The sequence below is a fragment of the Amblyomma maculatum genome, chromosome 10 (genome assembly GCF_055883805.1).
Source record: "Amblyomma maculatum isolate TAMU_Amacu chromosome 10, ASM5588380v1, whole genome shotgun sequence".
NCBI lineage: Eukaryota > Metazoa > Arthropoda > Arachnida > Ixodida > Ixodidae > Amblyomma > Amblyomma maculatum.
In genome coordinates, this window is record NC_139353.1 from 82,773,074 (window position 1) to 82,794,565 (window position 21,492).

Here is a 21,492-nt window from a genome sequence, read left to right on the forward strand (position 1 = left end):
ATACAAGAAAATACAGAGAAGGTGATGTACAGACGTACTTCCTTACTTCCTTCAAACTAAGGTTGCAAAGGAGGGATTGCAAATTACTCAAATTTGCGAGCTCAGTCTAAGGGCTATATAAAAGTGTCAAAGCGTGCAATACATACCACATACATTTCTGCAAAAACGTCCCCCCCCCCCCCCCCCCCCCTCTTCTTGATCTAGTATTGGTGATTGGCAAAACAAAAAAAGTTTGCTCTGAAATTATAAGTCACTGCTGACGCATACCTCCTGCTCCGCCACCACACCCTTCTTGTAGAATGAAGGCATAGTTGCAGCTCAGAGCAATCAAGGCACAACGATACAATAGCAAAGCTAGCAGTCAGAGGTAAATGGAGATAAAAGGCGATATAATAACAAGCCCTCATTAGAAAACCGAGTGACAAACCGAACTGGTATCAGTAGTTTTAGATCCCGGTTAAAGCAGCGTCATTGCTTACCATGAGTTTGATGCCACGCCTACCTGCCCAGTAAAGCAACTGCCAATCAGCACTGGGTGAACGGCACACAGTTCTAACTTTATTACTTTTTAACCAGCACCAACATACAAATTAACGAGCATTGTAGTTGGCGTGATAGTGTCCGCTCACAACTGACACCTTTCACAGCCTTTCATGATGCAGCTGTGTGCCAAACATCCTAAGCCTGCCTTGCACGCATCTATGCGCATTCTGGTGGCTTGGTGCAGCAGGAAGTGTAAAACAGCAAGTAGAAAATGCATTATAGGTTTGCGAATTGCACAAGTAGATACGGTAGTGCAAAGACTGCGCAGCCAGACATTCTGAGTCAAAAAGAACCCTTTTGACTAGCCTCAAGTGCATTCACGTTGCTGGACGTTAATTAGGCGTCACATGCATCTTGAAACGATAGGTTGGACAAAGCACTATATATATGTCTTTTTCGGCTGTTCGAAGATGTTTTACGACGTGCAGCACGGGCGTACAGCCATGCAAGCAATATTTGTTTCTGCTCAGACTCCGTTTAGAACCGTAGCCACCTCATGGCAGCAATGTCTGTACTGGGGAGTTGCATCATTCTGAGGGGAAAAAAAAATAAAAGAGAAACGCAATCAATCTTATTGTTTGTCTGCGGCGTGAGTGCATTCACATTGGCGGCATGCTTCCTGCAGCGATACATGTGGGCCGCCGGGTGGCTGCTGTAATGTGGCGCCGTAACGCGACGCAGCAACAGAAGTGGTTGCTTTCAAACTAGCCACTGCTGATTTCTGTTGCCTAATTTTACAAACATAAATCTTGAATTCTGTAAAAGTGATGCGCATGTAAAAGCGGCCTAGGTGCAGAAACCCGCAATGCACCAACGGTCGTGAGTCGCAAGCACGGAGTCTGAGCTGGCGGCAGAACTGTCGCTAAAGGCTGCCGTATGCTGAATCGCTTCATTGCACGCACTTGTCCCAGTCTTAATGCGACTGGCAGCATCATCATCTTTTAGGTCAAGCAGTTCCCGCCGGCTGTCGTACGAAGCGGGGTGTGTATAAATTGTCGTCGTGTAAGCAGGGTTTCTATGCATTATTCCTATATTTGCTAGGCCCGCACCAATTTGTCATAAAATGTGGGTCGTTGAATGAAGGAGAGACGCATAACTGCAATTCTACTGTATTTGCTGGAACGCATGCTGTACTAAAGAAAGCACCCTCCCTCCCCAATGCCAGAGGCAGAAAATTCAACAAACAAGTTCTTGACTGAAACCTGATAGTCACCTGAAGCATGACTGCATGGGACTCCAGGAACATCTTCAGGAAACCGGGGGCATACGCCTCAAAGCTTACATTTGGTACTGCAGTAAAAAAGCATTAGATAGCAGACATGTTTGCAACGAGAGCGAAGCTGAACTTCCAGTAGATTCACTCACAGTGCGGGTAGTGGTTGTCCTCGACATTCCACAGGGTGTTCTTGTCCCTCAGATTTGGGTTGCACGTGACCTCCATTTGTTCATAGCCCCTAGGGTTTAAGGAGAAAGCCAAAACACCAGAAAAGGTATTTTGCTGCTTTAATTCACAGGGATGTAAACAAGGTAGACAAGGATCGCTTGCAATGCTCTCGGAATACAAACGTGTGCTACAAAGCGGTGCACTATTATTCAAAATTTTGAATATGAATAAAATGTGTTTGCCATTATATTCGTACTCATATTCGAGGAATTGATATCTTGAATTTTCTAACATTCGAAAATCACCGAATACACTGAAAATTTTCAACTTCACCACAGTTTTATCGCACTGTGTGCTTGGCTGCAGAACTATCTGACAGCATGTACTGTGCAGTGAAGCATCCTGAAATGCGAAGAGGTATTTTGTGAAGAGGCAACTCCCCTCTTGAGAAGGGGACCTTCCCGACAGTGAGCGCTGAGTGAAGCACTATACTCAGTTTCATACATCAAGTGCAACACTGCCAAAGCTAGAGCTTTTGATTGTGCTCCCCGCATCCTCGATGAAAAATAGTGCCTGCTCTTGACGAGAGGAAATAAGAGTTTCTTTGTCTGCAAGGTAAATACATCTTGCATTTGCCATCAACTCGATAAAAAGCACCTTTTTTGGGGAGAAAAGATCGGATTCGGTAAATTTGTATGCTTTGTTTGTCGTTTTCGTTCGCGTCGTGTTTTCGCTGCCCCGCAACTCTGCCAGTGGTGCCCTCCGCACTGTGCAACGCAATGACCTCGACTGCCTCTTCGGAGCGGATTTTTTCTGTAAGATCTGCACTACGAAGTTATCGCAAATGTGTATGCTCGGAATAGAGTTCGTTTCCGCAGAAACCACCCGGCCACGAAACGAGCGTGTAGTGATACATCTCCTTTTTTTTTCTTGCAGACTATTGCGTATCTTTCGCTGCGTTGCACCTGATGTATGAAATGGAGTATAGACAAAACCGGAAAACGTCATTCTCACTTCGGTTTCACTTCAAATGCAGACAAGCATTGTACAGACCAGGGTGTCTAACCAGAATTTTTTCGGGTTTGGTTCAGGCTCACGCCTTTTTAGTTTGGGTTCGGCTCCGGAGACACATTCGGTTCCGGTTCAAACCGGTTCCACCTTGCCCGAAGTGGACCAAACAGGTTCTAACGGGTTCAGAAAAAAAAAACTTTGGGTGTATTTTTTTACTCCACTGAGTTTTCTTTCCTGTTCAATTATGTAAAATCAGCTGAAAATTCATATAGTAATCGGTCTGCTATGTCTGACAACAGAGACAGCAGATTTTGTAAATATATAGAGCAGGGTGGGAAAAATAATGATTATTTTCATTGGCACATAACCAACTAAAGCTCTCTAGCGCTGATAAAAAGTTAAAAGAAACTGATGTTTCCTGCCGGCACTTTTCAGGTACCCAAAATTTCATATGAATTTTATTTTAGAGCAAAACTTCTACTATATTTACAATAATGTTTCATCCGGCTCCCACTAAGTGGCTTTGAAATCAGATCAAAATCAAACCATGCACACATCTAAGACTAACGATTTACCTACCATATGTGACTTTATATCCAAAAGCACACGGACGCCTTTGAATTTCGCGTTTATATGGAGATGAAATACAAAGGCAGTCGTGTGTTGTGGCCTGAAAGGAGCTGACAAAAGTCCCCTCCACCACGCGTTCAGGTTGGAGTCTATTCTATTTGCCAGAGAACCCGATTAATTGCCTCGCTCCTGTGACCATGACGCAATACGACCACGGCCTTGCTGGCCTACGCGACTATGCCCTAAAGTCACATGGCAACCACCAGACTTAACAGAGAAGTTGAACCTCTAAATATCCTCCCGATGGCAGGTCCCATGACCTTGACCTTGACCTTGACAGAGGTCATGGGCTAGACCTTGACAAAGGTCACAGAATACTTGGTGGCCTATGTGTCTGCCCTGAAGTCACATGGCGACCACCAGGCTTAACACAGAAGCTTGACCTCTAAATCTCCCTCAAGGCGAAAAGCGTGCATACCCGATGAATCAATCTAACTGCGGTAGTAAGCTTTCACTTCAAAACAGAGTTGTCCCCAACTAGTCCGGTGATGTCACTTCCTGCCAGCCAACGACAGGATTTCATGACAGACAATGCATGTTTTTCCCAATCAAGCTTCAAATGTCATTGCATTAAGAAAAAATCCTCAAGATCAAAACCATGACCATGCTCTTCTCTACAGCAGTTCTACATAGCAAAGAGCCTCCAATTTCATAAAACCTAAAAATGTAATCTTGAAATGCCATAGCCTTCAGTCCTGCAGGTAAATTATTAGCCTACGAACGCTCATGGCTGCTCTGCATTGGCACATGTCATGTGTACAGGCTTGGTCAAAACCTAGCCCAGGCACAATATTCAGTATATACTACTATAGCAATGTGGTGGACCCTTTATGGCACCTTTGAAGCTCAAAATTTGTGATGAGTGAGGAGAAAGCTTATCTTCACTACTGAAAGCCATGTTAGTCTCCCAGTTTGCCACAGGTGCCCAATTATACCGCTCAAAAGTAGACCCTGTAGTCTAGAAATATTTGACCAACCCTGTACAGGGCATCAATCCCGTTTGCATGAACATAACTGGGGATAGCAACAAAATAGCGATGCACACACTACACCTACTCCATTGTTAAAGCATAAAGGGAAACTGGGAAGCAGGGATAAATTATTTATTTTACACTATGCAATAAAATATCCTATACCATTCGTATCAAAGTTATATACCCACTGACAATACTTAAATAAAAAATGTACAAGTCTAAAATTTTTAAGCCCCAGACGAGGTGGTGCAGTAGTGACACGCCAGACTACTGAGCTAGAGTACCGGGGTTCGATCCCGACTACGGCAGCTGTGTTTCGATGGAGGCGAAATAAAGAGGCGTTAGTGTGCTGTGCGATGTCAGTGCAAGTTAAAGGGACACTAAAGAGAGAAAGGAAGTGGGTTTGCATCGATAGAATGCCAGTTCCTGATTACAAAAAGACCACTCTTACTGAAAACAGAGCTGTTATAAGGTAGTAAAGGAGAATAACAGAAATACAGGTATCGCCACCACAGCCAAACGGCCAAGGCTCGCAACTACAAATCACGTGACGCGCTAGGGATCCCGGAGGCTGACAAATGTGAATTACGTTGCATGTTTGAATGCGGTAGTAAGTTTTTTCTCAAACATGATAACACGCTTTTATCATACGTAAACGACGGCGAAAAGACAACGTAAACGTTGCAAGGCAAATACAAAAATATACTTGAAGGCGCCACAGGTGCCCACTTCAGTTTTGGTTATGTTTCGGCTCAGGCATTTCGTGCGCACTCGGATAGTTTGTTTGAACCTGCAGCGCCTGAGTTACGAGCTTGGAGCAGCAAATGCACCTTGATGGTTCCCATTTGAGCATTCGGAGGCACGAGCGAGCGAAATCCGCTACCGCCAACACACTCCTTCGTTCACACTTCTGCGCCAACAAATCGCCGCCGTTGCCGCTTCGACTGCGACCTGACCGCTTGACTGCAGCTACGTACGCCATGAAAAGCATACATATGCTAAGTACCGAAGGAAAAATGCATTATCATTCAATTGTTCACTAAATCATGGCACATCTGACCAACATATACTGCGTCAACAAGACCTTCAACGTGCTATTTGCAGGCGTCGTAAACAAAAGGGGCATACTTGCCGCTTGCGCTCATACCAAGGAGAGCGTCGATATATTGCGCTCGTCGCCCGGCAGAAAAAAGGGCCTCGGGTAAAACGTAAAAACTAAAAATAACGAAGCACCAGAAATACATTACAAAAAGGTTAAAAAAATCAATTTGTAAAAAAAAAAAGAAAAAAAAAAAACGTTAGAAGCGTTAAGACTCGATTTCGCTACTGCTTCCTCCGTAACGTTCGGCGCTAACCGCTCGGCTACGCCGTGCCACAAGAACCTTGGAATTATTTCTAGTTTTTATGTCATGGCCCCATTTACAATAAAGTGTTTCTGCTGCCGGTCTAAAAATTACAACTTCTTGATCATCGACGCATGATGCCTGCTCTCACGTCTTGCAACTAATGTTCTGGATGCCTATGAGCACTATATTGTGCACTGGATCCATTTTAACATGTGGAATCTCACAGCGCTGGCAAATGTAGTGGCGCCGGCACTTCGATCATGTTCTGCTACCGTGGACGTAATTTTCGCTGAACACGGAGTTGTAGCACAAACCTTGAAGGAAAAAAGTGCGACGAAGCTTCAAAACTGACAAGCGCAGCAGCGAGGACACTATTTTGCTGGTAACTAAATCTTATTTGTATGTAAACATGTAAGGAAGCGTTGCGATGACCGAGGGCTCGGTTTGTTTATACACAGTGCAAGGAGGGCAAAAGCTTGAGAAACATGTAAAGTATTGTGCATTACAAGCGCTCTATGTTTTTTTTTTCTTCCTTTATGGGCCCATCGCTCGGTAAATTACTCTCTTCATCGTTTTATTTATTTCGGCTGAGGTTGTCATTGCGAGTACGCTGTTGCCAAGTTGGCCCTTGAGGGATGCGACGCCGCGGGCCGCGCCGGCTCGCTAGCTATCACGGAGTCTCCGCTTACGTCATAGTGTGCGTCACTCAACTCCAACTACGTAGTTGGAGGCCACAGTTTGAATTCGACCGGCGGGAACAAGAAAAAAACCTCAACTTTTTATCGTAATATCTCAGCAATTATTCGATTTTTCGCTGCCGGATATGCGGCTACAGTGTCACCAAATGTAGTTTATTAGATTTTCATACCATCTTTGGCTGTCTTTAGGGTCCCTTTAAAGCTCCCCAGGTGGTCAAATTTACTCCGCAGCCCTCCACTACGGCTCCCCTTTCTCTTTTTCCACTTTCAATCCCACCTTCCTCCCTTCCCTTACTATATGGCTCAGGTGTACATAGAAACAAGTGTGACAGATACTGCACCTTTCTCTTCCTGTGAACCAATTATTATTATAATTATTAAAATTTTTACTAAATATACATAGCAGCCCTTATTAGTGACTATGAACATAACTGAATTTTACTAAGCTGACTGAATTATTTGAGGAATTTAAGTGAATGAGCTTCTTTAAATAACTATTTCTCTGCATTGGCATTGAGCAGATATGTGGGCAGCTCTTGAGGGGTCGTTTAGGGGCTCGATTTTTGTAATGTGGTACTTTAAACTATTTCCTTGAATAAAACTAAAATAGACGCCAATGCCGTTTCCCCAGAAAGTTTGACACATGAATGCTTTGGAAAACTGAAGGAGTCTTGTAAAAACGAGCATAAGAATTACGTAGTACTATGACATAATCAAAAATTTGATACTGCCCTATATAACGAATATTAAGATTACTACTACTCCAAGCAGACAAGAGCTGAAAGCCTGATGCCAGTATTCATTTGAAAGTTGAAACCTAAAGGGAAGAGATATATCTGCTTATTTCCAGCTACTTCTAGAAAGCCCTTTTTCACAGGCTGGTAACAAAGCCATTCCTCCCCCACTCCAATCACCCACACTATGGACACCAAAACTCACCACTTGGGCAGCTGCTTGTTGTGGGAGTGCAAAGCGCAGCCGGTTAGGTAGTGGATGAGCTTCAGCTTGCTGGTGACCGTCTGCACCACCTCACCAGGTGAGCCACCCACCACCTCAACCTTCCACACATCGTTGGCATCACCAGTGCCGTTCTTGAATGTTGCAAAAGAAATAGTAGCAAGTTATTCTTAACTGTAAACAGATCAGCTTATCCATGCTTTATTCCGTTTTGTCAATGCGGCAAGTTCCTACCTCTGACAAGGTGGCCTGTTCACAATAAAAGTTAATTTTTAACACCACGTAAAAAAGAATGAAGTTCTGCTAAGCTAATGCACTTGGCTAACAAAAACTTTCATACAGTGCCACACAAGCATAACGTAAACAATTTGTATATGCAGTCGTTCCTACTGGACAACAGCAACCAATATATCAGTAATCAGTGAATCGTTAAGCTTTTTAGTCATAAATTAGGTACAGCTTTCGAGTGAGCTTATTGCTCTCCCAATGCTTTGCCTGGCTTCCTATCCTGTCAGTGCTGCATTAAGAATTACTCGTCTGTATGACACATGGTAATAACTAGCCCAAGAAAACTGCTGCCGACTGTCACTGAACGGAAACAACGCGGATTGATCATCTCCTCTGAAACATTTTTCGTGGTTTTGGCAAGTGACGCTTCCTCACCTCTCCGTAGCAGGTGACCTGGTAGTGGCGCTTCGTGACAGGTGCTGGCTCTTTATGCGAATGAAGGTTACGTGTCGTCCTGTGATGTAAAGAAAAAAAATTTGAACCCCGTTATAAGAGACACTGATGTAACAGACAATCGGGTATAAGAGACACCATTCACCCAAATGGTTGGCCACCCTATGACTTTCATTAATTGAGCCTCTTTTTTAACAGACATTGGATGTAGAAGACAACTGGCTATAAAGGACAAATTAGCCTTGAAATTTGGTACTCAGTCTTGCTTGTAACAGATATTTTAACATTAGATGCTGAACCATCCACCGCCAGCTTCAGTACCAGCTACAGTGAAAACAAGAGAGACACATCTGTGTCATCATTATTAATTATAACTTCAGCTAACAAAGAGCAGGTCAGTCAGCTATGGAATGACTAAAAGAAGCCGCTGCAGTGGGAATGCAATGTAGATAAGGTCTCCAGGCTTGCCACGAAGAGCTCAAGTGCGACTGCATATGCAAGCATCTGAGCAAGCATATTGAGAGCATGCACGTTGGGTTCTCCAATTAGCGGAGCTTCCTATCACGAATTACCATAGCTGTTGTGTCCACTAGTGTGAAGAATATAGCGAAAATTGTTTATTATGTTACAATGCAGTATGAACAACACAATTTATCATGTAAATGCAAAGAAAGTGCTCAGGTGGTACCGCTGACATAAACAAGTGTGCCTAAAAAGCGAGACATAACCAAGCCAAGACCAAAACAAATGGCATAAAAACAGAATTGGTTCTGCTCTGGCGAGGACAGATAAACTGCTCTGCTTGCTATTCAACCAGTTTCAACTCCACTCAGAAAGGCCTCGTTTGCTTTTCATTTATTTTTCGTCTGAGTAGCGACATTCACAGACTTGCTAATCAAAGCCACTGTTACCCTTTGTCAAACAAGCATAAATTTCTGAGGGATATTTTTGTGAGTGGTGTTTAATAGTTTTGGCCGCTTCTAGCACCTCTGTGGTAAACTGGTTACTTTTACGATTTCGTGGCGCTTTTTTTACTTGAATTCTAGTAGTGTTACCAGACACATAACTTAGTTGCGAATCTGCGAACATAGTTTGCCAACACGTATAGATTTGACACATTGGTCATGAGGCTCTTGGCCTGATTTTCAAGCTGGGAGAGGCTGTGTTGAACAGCTTTCAATGCAGCCATGAAGAAGACCAAGATTTACAACTATTTCAGCAGTAAATAAATATACGAAAGTTACAAGGTGTGGTCAGTGTGGTGGTCCACCAAGGAAATGAAATAAGTAAATGGAACCCATAGCAACGCTTTTGCAACATGGTGTACCCTTCTTTTTTGCATATTTTAACAGTAGTATGCCTATGGAAGAACAAGGTATGATTAGAAGATGTAAATGTGGTACCCTGCTTATAAGGAACCTCTTATATAAGAGACAAAAACTGCTCCCCAGTGCATGTCTCTTATAAAGGGGTTCAACTGTATTGTGATCAGAAAAGCCGCGAAAATAAAATTTTTGACAATGGTCTAAGCAACATTTCAACCACTTGCACTTTTGCTGCGCCAGTCTTCTTCTCACTGTAACAGCAACTGCAACCACCAGTTCCAAAACAAGTGTTTGTTTGGCAGTGTTCATTAGGACTTAGGAATTCCATGGGCATAAAGTCTGGCTGTTCTTGAGCACCAGGACACACGAAATAGTCGCTCTTTAACTTGATATGCACTGAAGGGACCCTTGCTCAGTGATGGCAAACAGTGAGTGTGTCGACGTTAGCCCTTTTGTGAGCTTCCTGTCCTTCCCGCTGGTGACTCTGACAAAAGGCACTCCTTGCATTCATTTTTGTGCACCAAGATTGCAAGAACCATTTTCATTTCTTCGTTTCCTGCTACTATTACATTCAGGGGTGCCCAAATATTCAAAACTTCAAATAGTTGCTTAATAGTCCTTGCTATTCGATTCAATTCGCACTCCACTTTCACTATTTAATCTATTCAGGAATAGTTTGAACAGTGAAAGTGTGGTTTGTGAACCTCCTACCCGTTAAGGAATTATGAATTTCAGGCTAATCTAATGTAAATTTTTTTTCTTTACATTTTGACGAAAATAGAGTGCTGTCAAAGAAGTTACCACAAAACAACTATAGCGGCACATGCCCCTTACGGTGTCCTGCATAAGCCAAATCACTTCAACGCGCGTGCATACTGTCACGTGGTGGTGACAATCCCGTCGGCAACAAATGAGGAGACTTAATCTTCACGTGAATCGACTCTTTATTGGGCTGACTTGCGCCCGCAAAAGAACTGAACAACTCGGTGGCATCGATAGCAACAATCGTGCTTGGCGGTCATCGTTGTACGAATGTTTCACTCGTCAGCGCTCAATTTAAAGGCGTCGAAGAAAGATCTAGATAAAGTCATGAACAGTAACTAGCATACCCTAGAACATTGTAGAAGCACACGTGCGTAGCTGGAATCATCTCGGATCATCTGCCGCGACAGAGGAAACGATAAAGCCGTGTCTTGCGACAACGAACATCAACAAGCAAAGCATACAGAATTGCCCAGTGTGTTCGAATAGAGTGATAAGGCTGCATGCCGGTGGCTGCCAAAAAAACAAATACACATTTGAATGGTTTGCGGCAGTATGATCATGTAAACCAAGACAATCTGTTTCCATGCCCGCGCTTTGTGAAAAAAATGTTTCTCCTTATTTTCAATTATCGGTACTAACCTTTAAAACTATTTTGATGCTCTGTTTTCCACCAATTTTCATTAGTTCCAGCTTTCAGCTTGCACTAGAAACTTTGTTATTCGGGTACCTCTAATAGATACGCTGTGGTTAGTAGGAGATTTAACTTGCAATTCACACTCAATTCACACTCAGTTTTTAATATCTGTATTCTTTTTACACCCAGAACTTTGTTATTTATACATCTCTAATTATATCTTGTTAGAGTAAAGAGGTCAGAAGCTAACGAATGCACAAAAAATTCCGATGTGAATGTAAATTACCATGCCGGCTCCATTGTGAGACATATCCCATATACATGTGTGTGGCAGTGAATGTGACATCACACAGCAGCTTACATATTTATAATATTTAGGAGTGGCCCAACAATGAGCTGCAATTATACACAGGGATCGGCTATGAATATCACTGCTACAATGAATGTGTTTGAAGCATACCAGCTCTGTACCGTCAACACATGATGAGCAAAAAAAAGGGCTAATAATATGACAAATACATATCCTACTGCCCAACCTGATGAAGCATGCCATTTCTAACACAAAGAAAAAAAAAACAGTAGTTGCTTTGACTTCATCCAGTTACAGCGTGAGAAAACAGCCCCTCATCACCTAGGAAATTTAAACACAGTAGAGAACCCTGTACAAAAACTCGAATTTTGCCAACTATGTAAAAGATTACAGCATGACAAAGCAAAACAGCAGAGTACAAAGACTCCGTGCCAGAGCTGGACTTACACAACGTGTTCAAGGCGGACCATGTCACCGTTCCGAACCAGCTCCACCGTTTTGTTCTTGAGGTTTGGCTCCTGGTCGTACTTCTTGATGATCCAGTTGTTGTTGTCATCTTTGTGTGAATAGGTTGTCACCTGGTAAAATAAAAAAAAAAACGCAAGAAAAAACACTCATGCACCTCCAATTTCAATTGAACACGTGCCAAATATAAGTAATTTGAATCTCCCAATTTCAAGTAAATCAGATATGCATCACATGCACTTTCTCTTCCTTACTTGCTGCTGCCGTGCTCCCAGCCCTTCAGGGTAGAGGTGCCAGTGAGAGTGGAGGTAGGCGCCCCCTGTACGGTGGTTCTTCAGGGTGATCTGAGCACCGTAGGCCACCTCTGCAAGCAGCAACAGGCACCGGATGAGATCAAATGTTGCACTCAACAACATAGCCCCTCTATATTTCTTTTTGGAAGTCACGAATCCATAGCTGGCTGAATCCGCTGAAACTCTCGGGCCCAAACCAGAAGTGTATGCAACGTTTTTTTCATGCACACCACAAAACAATGCTATCATTGCTTCTGTTCCTGTTCAAGTTATGGTCACAACGTCAGGTTGTTGATGCATCCCACCACTACAAGCCTTTCATCAGGATGCTCCGATCCTCATTGGAAGCTCTTAAATGCATGATGATGTTTAAAACTAGGGGCCAGCCAAATGTCTTGGTGCAATGACCACTAACTGTGCTTTGTGCTTTGCTGCTGACAAGGTTTTGTTGGCTACCTGCAGGTCTGTTTTTACTCCCTTCCAGTTGATGACTGTTGTCATTACCATGGGGCACTCTCACAGCGGAAGCAGCCCAGGATAGAAGAGGGAGAAAGGAGATTTAAAGCAGCACACAGAACAGTGGTAAATCATGCTTTCTGCACTAATATTCAACTACATTCTTCTGCTAAAGCTACTATTCTTTAGTTTAACCCACTAATAAAAAAAAAAAAGGAAAGAAACATGTAGCAAAAATATTGCCGCGAAACCTGCAAAACAGTATTTGTTGTTTTTTAACAGCCGCCGGCATACAGGCTTATCACTCTGATTCTGGACCGCGTATCAGTTCTGTAATCTTTGTTTGTTACTGCTCGATGTCGCGAGTCACACCTTTATCAGTTTTGTCGTAGCGCAAGACGCACCGAGATCTGTCTGGAAGGTTCCGGCCACTCGGGTGTCTTTCCACAATGTTCCAGCCCGTGCTGGTAGCTGTTTGCGACGTTATCTAGATTGTTCTGTGCAGCCTTTAAATTGAGCGTTGCCGAGTGTGACGAGCATTCTTTGTTCGACGACCGACGAGCGCGTTTGTTGCTATCGCCGCCGCCGAGTTGCTTAGTTCTTTTGCGGGCGCAAGTCAGCCCAAATAAAGAGTTTCTTTAGTGCAATCCTCGATCCTTCATTTGTGTCGTCGACCTCGTCACTACTACGTGACATCTGGTGGAGGTGCTGCCTTTGATCCTTCAAGCGAAGACCCAAGCCGTGTTCCTGTCGCCCTGGAAGACCATCCTACAGGTCACCGAGCCAGCCGCCGACTTCAAGGCCTACAACCCGAACACGGTCTGCTGCCTGACCCCACTCGATCTCGGAAGACATCGACGCTCACAATGGCCCAGCTTACAGCACCGGTTGTTTTTGTTCAACCCCGTGAGCCCCCCTGCTTCCATGGACGACCGGATGAAGATGCAGAAGACTGGGTGGACCTTTTCGACCGTGTGGCAGAATTCAATGGCTGGAACGACGCCACGAAACTCAGGCAAGTCTACTTCGTTCTTCAAGGACATGCCCGAGTTTGGTTCGAAAATCATGAGGCAGCTATGAAGGATTGGGACATTTTCAAGGAAGCGTTTTTGACTGCCTTTTCAAGCGTCGTCCGAAAAGAAAGAGCCCAGGACCTCCTTCAGTCAAGACTTCAACTTCCTAACGAGCCTGTGCTGGCGTACGTTGAAGAGATGAAGCGCCTCTTTCGCCGCGCTAACCCTAACATGACTGAAGCTGAGAAAGTCAAATTTTTAATGCGAGGCGTCAAAGAATCGCTTTTTGCAAATCTTGTCCGAAATCCACCAAAAACAGTGGCAGAATTTGAAACGGAAGCGTCTGCCATCGAGAAGACGTTGTACACCCGGATGCGCCACTACGAGCGACCACTTCAACCAGACTACTCATGCCACTACCCCAGCGCATCTGCAAGCGGAGAGAACCTTCGGGACATCATCCGGGAGATCGTGCGAGAAGAGCTCCGCAGAATGCAGCCATCATCGCAACAACCCCAGGTGGCGACACTCGCGGACGTCGTCCGTGAAGAAGTCCAGCAGGCGCTGGGCGTTCCTGAAGCGACGGCTGCGACTTTTCCAGCACAAGAGGCAACAGCGATGAACTACGCTGGTGCATTACGTCGCCCTCCGTCCCGACGTGATGACTTTCCGAGCCCTCGCCGCTACCGGCCTGTTCCTGAAAACCCTCCTTTGGCTCCCGCCCGCCAAGCCTACCAACGACCAACAAGCCCCAGGAAGTGCGACGCATGGAGGACAGCGAACAACCGCCCATTATGCTTCCACTGCGGTGAGGCCGGCCACATTCTGCGGCACTGCCCGTACCGACGAATCGGTCTCCGCGGATTTGCAGTCGACACTCCACGACCACGCCCAGGTGAACGACCGCAAGAAATCGACAACTATCTGCGTAGCGGTGAGATTGCGCCACCAAGCCGTCGATTCAGGTCTCCATCGCCGTACAGGGCCCGCTTTGCGTCGCCAGGACGTAACTATGATGGTAGTGTGCGCGGAAGGTCCCCAAGCCCCCGTAGGGGAAACTAAAGGCAGCAACCTTTGGAGGTAAGGTTGCTCAACGGCGAAAAGAAGAAGATCCTCCGCCGCCGACGACCACTAACGATGACGCAACCATTTCATCGCCGCTCCACACGACGACATCGCCGACAACACGACCAGAGTGCAAGCAGACACCGCCGCCCAGCGAAGTAACAACGGTATGCCCCGGCCATGACCTGAAGAAACGACGAAGCCGAGATCGGACACTAAGGCCCACGTGCAATGCAAGGACGGTATTCGCCCAGACCCGGAGAAAACAGCTGCAATCGCACAATTCCCACCGCCTGCCGACAAGAAAGCTGTGCGCCGATTCCTTGGGCTGTGCGCTTATTATCGACGATTTGTCAGAAACTTTTCGCGGATCGCCGAACCGTTGACGCAGCTTACAAAGGCTGACGTACCTTTTAAATGGGAAGCGCCGCAAGGAGAAGCCTTCAACGAACTTAAGCGCCGCCTGCAATGCCCTCCTGTACTTGGCCACTTTGATGAAAACGCCGAGACCGAAATTCACACCGACGCGAGCAGTGTAGGCCTAGGAGCCATTCTCGTCCAGAAGACTGCCGGACAGGAAAAAGTAATCGCCTACGCTAGCAGGTCTCTCACAAAAGCCGAAGTCAATCACTCGACGACCGAGAAGGAGTGCCTTGCGATCATCTGGGCTACTTCTAAGTTTCGTCCATACCTATACGGCCGACCATTCAAGGTGGTAAGCGACCATCACGCGCTCTGCTGGCTGGCTAATTTGAAAGATCCTTCCGGCCGCCTTGCCAGATGGAGCCTACGACTTCAAGAATTTGACATGACTGTAGTCTATAAGTCGGGCAGGAAGCATTCCGACGCAGACTGCTTATCCCGCGCTCCCGTCGATTCTCCCCCGAAGGACGATGACGATGACGCCTTTTTGGGACCGGTAAGCGCCAGCAGTTTCGCAGAACAACAGCGATCAGACCCTGAGCTGAAAGCGCTAGCCGATTACTTGGAAGGAAAGACCGCTTCCCCTCCTGGTGTGTTCAGGCGACATTTATCATCCTTCACGTTAAGCAATGGCCTCCTTGTGAAGAAGAACTTCGCACCTAACAAGACCGCGCAGCTTCTCGTAGTGCCTAAAACCCTTCGGCAAGAAATTCTGCAGGCGTTGCACGATGAGCCCACAGCAGGCCACCTCGGATTTGCGCGCACGTTGCGTCGAATCCAAGAGAAGTATTACTGGCCGCGACTGCCTGCCGAAGTTGCCCACTACGTGAAGACGTGTCGTGAGTGCCAACGACGCAAGACGCCACCGATCAGGCCAGCAGGACTACTAAACCCGATTCCGCCCCCAATCCTGCCCTTTCAGCAAATTGGGATGGATCTCCTCGGCCCCTTTCCATCTTCGTCTATGGGTAACAAGTGGATCATCGTGGCCACTGACTACCTTACCCGTTAGCCGAAGCAAGAGCACTACCAAATGGTACCGCGGCAGAAGTCGCCAAATTTTTTGTCGAACAAATACTCTTGCGACACGGCGCCCCAGAAGTGCTCATCACGGACAAGGGAACGGCGTTTACGGCAGAGTTGACGCAAGCCATCCTGGAATACAGTCACACAAGCCATCGACGAACAACTGCGTACCATCCCCAGACCAATGGCCTCACGGAGCGCCTGAACAAAACGATCGCGGACATGATCGCTATGTACGTCGACGCTGAACACAAGACCTGGGACGCCATCTTGCCGTACGTGATCTTCGCGTATAACACGGCAGTCCAGGAGACGACCAGAGCGACCCCGTTTAAGCTTGTGTACGGCAGGGAGCCCACGACGACGCTCGACGCAATGCTGCCGCACGTAACCAGCGAGGACAACCTTGACGTCGCCGCCTACCTGCAGCGTGCAGAGGAAGCCCGACGACTCGCACGGCTGCGTATTAAAGACCAACAGCGCACCGACAGCCGACGATACAATTTACGACGACGCCACGCAGAGTACAATCCAGGAGACCAAGTGTGGGTTTGGACACCAATTCGCCGTCGCGGATTAAGTGAAAAGTTGTTGCGTCGATACTTTGGGCCATATAAAATCCTTCGCCGCGTCGGACCCCTGGACTATGAAGTCATTCCCGACGGAACATCAGCATCACAACGGCGACGCGCACGCCCAGAAATTGTACATGTTGTACGACTGAAGCCATATTACGCGCGTTAAAGAATCTGTGGTGTTTATACTTTGCAGTGTTTAGGTTTAAGTTTCTTTGTTTTGAAACATCGAGGCGATGTTTTTTTAAGGGGGGAGTAATGCCGCGAAACCTGCAAAACAGTATTTGTTGTTTTTTAACAGCCGCCGGCATACAGGCTTATCACTCTGATTCTGGACCGCGTATCAGTTCTGTAATCTTTGTTTGTTACTGCTCGATGTCGCGAGTCACACCTTTATCAGTTTTGTCGTAGCGCAAGACGCACCGAGATCTGTCTGGAAGGTTCCGGCCACTCGGGTGTCTTTCCACAATGTTCCAGCCCGTGCTGGTAGCTGTTTGCGACGTTATCTAGATTGTTCTGTGCAGCCTTTAAATTGAGCGTTGCCGAGTGTGACGAGCATTCTTTGTTCGACGACCGACGAGCGCGTTTGTTGCTATCGCCGCCGCCGAGTTGCTTAGTTCTTTTGCGGGCGCAAGTCAGCCCAAATAAAGAGTTTCTTTAGTGCAATCATCGACCCTTCATTTGTGTCGTCGACCTCGTCACCACTACGTGACAATATAATGCACAAGTATGTATGTATGTATGTATGTATGTATGTATGTATGTATGTATGCATGTATGCATGTATGTATGTATGTATGTATGTATGTATGTACGCATGCACGCATGTATGTATGTATGTATGTATGTATGTATGTATGTATGTATGTATGTATAACTTTATTAGAGCCGGCAAACGACGGGTTAAAGCGTCGTGACGCTGGCCAAGCGTCTACCCGGGGTTTAGCCCTACTCTGCACTACCTCATTTGGCCCGTTTGTGGTAGGTTGTGAGGCTTGTGCTTTTCGAGCGCACCTCGGGCCTGCTGGACGGCCCATAGTTGCATGTCCTTGTCTGTATTCTGCACAGCACTTTGAAGTTCCGGCGGGTATGTCCTAGATGCAGCTTTGGTCGGGAACCTGGCACAGTCCCACATGATGTGCCATTGGTCCGCCGGACCCACTTGACATACACTGCACATATCACTCGTGTAGATGTCTGAGTGGAGGACGTGTAGCACTGCCGGGGCTAGGAGTGACCCGGTTTGCATTTCCCTTAGGATGACCGCCTCCTCCCGACTAAGTGCCGGGTGAGGCGGCGGCATTGTCCATCGAGCTAGGCGGTAAAACTTTAGTCACTTACTCGTAACTGGTAATTCGGTCTTTTGTTTCGAACCACCATTCGGAACGGTCCTTTTCGGGAGCGCGGAAGGTAAGCGCTCGCGCCGCCGAATGGGCCGTCTCGTTGTGATTCGGTGAGGATGCACAATCTTCCGAGTGCGCCGGGAATCACTTGATGCGGATAGTGTTGCCGCGGTCTTGAAGCTGAAGCTTACTGATGATGGCGGCCGCCGGCGCGCACAAGTATATTTTAAGTGAAAATATTGCATCATTAAACAGGGGATGCATAGTCACTGCAGACTAAAGTCTTTGCCCATCTAAGCACAATCTCCGTGAGTGCAAGGAACGTCAGAAACATGACGTGTCTCTTGTAATGACAACTATGCAGTCAGACAAGAAAATGAAAACAAGGCAGAAAATTGAAAAGAAAGAGGATATTGCACTTGCGTCTCTATCAAATCCGAGAGAAGATTTCAGTTTTTCAAATGCAAGCCAGGATATAATGCAAGAATTGCTGTTCCAGCACAGGCAAAATAGCAATTAATGCACAGTACACTGCACTACATAAAGCAGTCAAATGACTAAAACTGCTTGTTTCTTGAGGCAAAATAGCAATTAATGCACAGTACACTGTACTACATAAAGTAGTCAAATGACTAAAACTGCTTGTTTCTCATTAATAAAAGGCTTATATCAAAACCTTTTATTAACTCAGCGTGCAAGTTAGCTCAAATTGTTCATTTTCTTGCCATGGAATGGAACGGGGTGTATAGGCGGAGTGAATGGGCACGCACCCTCGATACAATCGCAGGTAGTCAAAAAAATAAGAAATCTCGTAACGGACAGCTTACCTTCGTGCAACCCTAACCAACAACCAGTCCAGCCACACTCACCTCTCGGCATGCTGGCCATGTAGAGGGAGTTGCCCTTGAGCCGAGACTGGAACTCTGAGCTGAAGAAGCCATCTCCACTGCCACTGCAGTGCACGAGAAAAAGGGTGAATTCCTGCCGCATCTTTATTTTTCCACTATAAGCCTCACATGCTGCTATCGAGACCTTCTTGTGCACACCACCAAAAAGTGCTAAAGCTCACCAGTCAATATGAACAACAGTACTGCCTTTGGTGCCTCCATGCAACCCAAGAACTACTCACAGTTATTGAAAGACCAGAGAGGAAGCAGTGTCGTGATTATTCATCTGCAGAGGACTAGTATTGAAGGAGGCCTCCTTTTACATTCTACTTTATGAAAAACAGGCATCAAAAACCAGCACAACAATTCTTTAATCTATAACATAATGCTTATATATAAGGCATATAACCATGCCGATGTAAAAGACTGTACTGCTACCACTGCAAAGAACGGTAAAAAGTTCCTGTAACATATAAAAACCACATGCTGCTTGCCTTGATGGCACAGAAAAAAAGAAAACCTACCATCACCCTCCTTCCCTCCCCCTCTCCTCGCCTCCTCCAGAGAGTCCCCTCTAGAGATCTAATTCAAAAGGCACTAAAAGGAGCAGAATACTAGAAATAAAGTGTTCCACTCACAGTTCTGAGCACAACTTACCAAAAATTTTGTCTTCAAAGTGTTCCCTAAGCAACATATACAAGGAGCAAGACTTAATCCAGACTCCATACAACCGCGCAACTTATCTAAAACCCCCACTAATTTCTGCACAAGTGCTGCGTCACTTAAACCAGTATACGCAATCAGCAAAATCTGTTTGTTGGTTTTGAGCTGAGCAGTGTTTTCGATGCTAAACAAACAAAAATTTGGCCGCACGAGCACTAACGACTGTGAAAAGGCACATTCCATTTTACTTTCACCATAGTAGCACTCTCTCCTGCTCCTCTCGTCTCTCTAGTTTCCACATTACTAAAGTCAGGCTGTCAACAACTGATCCGCCTTCCCCTCGCACCTCTCTTCTGCCCTGTTGTTCAATTATTTCGCAGTGAAGTCTTTTTTCCACTCAAAAATTGATGACATTCGCATGAAGTCTCCTCAGCAGTAGACCAAAGTGGATCAGAGCACTTTCCTGGTCAATCTTCAATGCACGCCCCTATGCATCAAGCACAGGCTTTACTAGAAACCTCTGCTGCCAAGGGAGAACACACATAAAATGCAAACCACATCGGACTGCAGCAAACACAACTATGACACTCTTCTATTCATGCAGCCATGCTGTATAAAACTGCACATCATGACGAGTAACAAGTGCTGCAAGTGCTGCACATTTTTTAATGTCATCTATTTCCAAATAGGCGTGCGCAAATATTCAAAATTTAGAATACGAATCCAATATTCGTTATTCGATTTGTATTCTGCTCGAAAAACTGATATTCATTTAGAGTTTTCCCAAACATTTGAAAACACCAAATACACTGAGAATATCCGAATATCCAAACACTACCGAATATTGTAGTCTTCGGATACACTAAGATGTTATTTCGACTCCCGTTAATTCTAAAGATTAGAAACTAGGAGCTCAGTACCACCAACGTCCAGGCAAGTATAAAGCATCGGACACTGGTTAGTTCGGACATGGGCTATGGCAGGCACCCACAATCAGAACTTAACTTCACGTATCCCCGCGACTGCGATCAGGTGTGAGCATCAGTCAGTCGTGCCGTTTCGGGCAGCACTTGGAGCCTCAGTGTTTTTGCTCTGGGATGACGTTGTGCAGTTGTAACGCTTACACATCCCTTGCAAGCATACACAAGCTTCTTCTGGTGCATTGTAAAAGCGCACTCGTAACGTGAAGTTTCACCGCATTGCACGCTTCTCCACAATGCTTTGGTTGCACTGACTCTGCAGTGCAGCATCCTCAAAATGCAATGGGGCCGTCTTGTGAAGAGGGACCACAGCTAGTGCATAACACTCCAAAAAGGGTAGCTGAGGCCTTAACGATTTGACTAAAATTCTTTGAAGCTCTTAAAGGTGTGCGCAAAGTGAAGCATTTAATGAAAGATGAAAAATAACGTCACTTCCATTAGGATATCATCTCAAATGTGGACACCATTATACAAGGGTTCGTGAAACAGGTAACAATTATTGTGATACAAACAGCTTTCGGCAGTTTTCTTCAGGTTCATTCGATAATCGAAACATCTTTCCGGTTTCCTGAAGCACAATTAGTGAAAGTTTATTGTATTAGGCAGCAATACGACAGCTCCACTCAGTTTCATGCAGGTCAACCCTGCACAGTGATATTGGAGGACCAAATCCTGCATTAAATTCACGCTGCATTTTTAGCGAAATGCCATTAAAGGCCCCAATCCACAGAAAATGCGGCAATGCTGTTGTTGGCACAGCGAGGGAAAAATTGCAGGCATTCTTCTGGCAGGTGGTAGCTAGCCGGTGACAAGGCCGCGCGCTTGCTGGTTTTGTGACGTCACGGGCACCCATGACTTGGCCCATCTGACATTGAGATGGGAGGGTGACATCAATGTGCAGCCTTCCAACATCCCTGGATCATGTGTTAACACATGCTGCTCCTATGCCACGCAGGCACACTTGTAGGGCTTGGTTAAAGTGGGGCTTTATATCTACGTCACATTGTCGTTCATATAATCTGGTAGCTTACAACTGCATGTGATT

The 21,492-nt window shown here is 45.8% G+C and overlaps 1 protein-coding gene across 2 annotated transcripts in view; it reads right to left on the reverse strand.

Annotated features, from left to right (window-relative positions):
- Positions 1 to 21,492, reverse strand: part of tw (Protein O-mannosyl-transferase 2) — a 46,120-nt gene that overhangs the window by 11,583 nt on the left and 13,045 nt on the right. For both annotated transcript variants that reach the window (XM_084582999.1, XM_084582998.1), the window contains exons 9-15: positions 18,787 to 18,869; positions 11,978 to 12,087; positions 11,706 to 11,836; positions 8,207 to 8,285; positions 7,526 to 7,677; positions 1,909 to 1,997; positions 1,757 to 1,833 (exon numbers count right to left, since the gene is read on the reverse strand). In XM_084582999.1, coding sequence (XP_084439125.1) covers positions 1,757 to 1,833; positions 1,909 to 1,997; positions 7,526 to 7,677; positions 8,207 to 8,285; positions 11,706 to 11,836; positions 11,978 to 12,087; positions 18,787 to 18,869 — 721 coding nt within the window. The remainder of the gene's footprint in view (positions 1 to 1,756; positions 1,834 to 1,908; positions 1,998 to 7,525; positions 7,678 to 8,206; positions 8,286 to 11,705; positions 11,837 to 11,977; positions 12,088 to 18,786; positions 18,870 to 21,492) is intronic.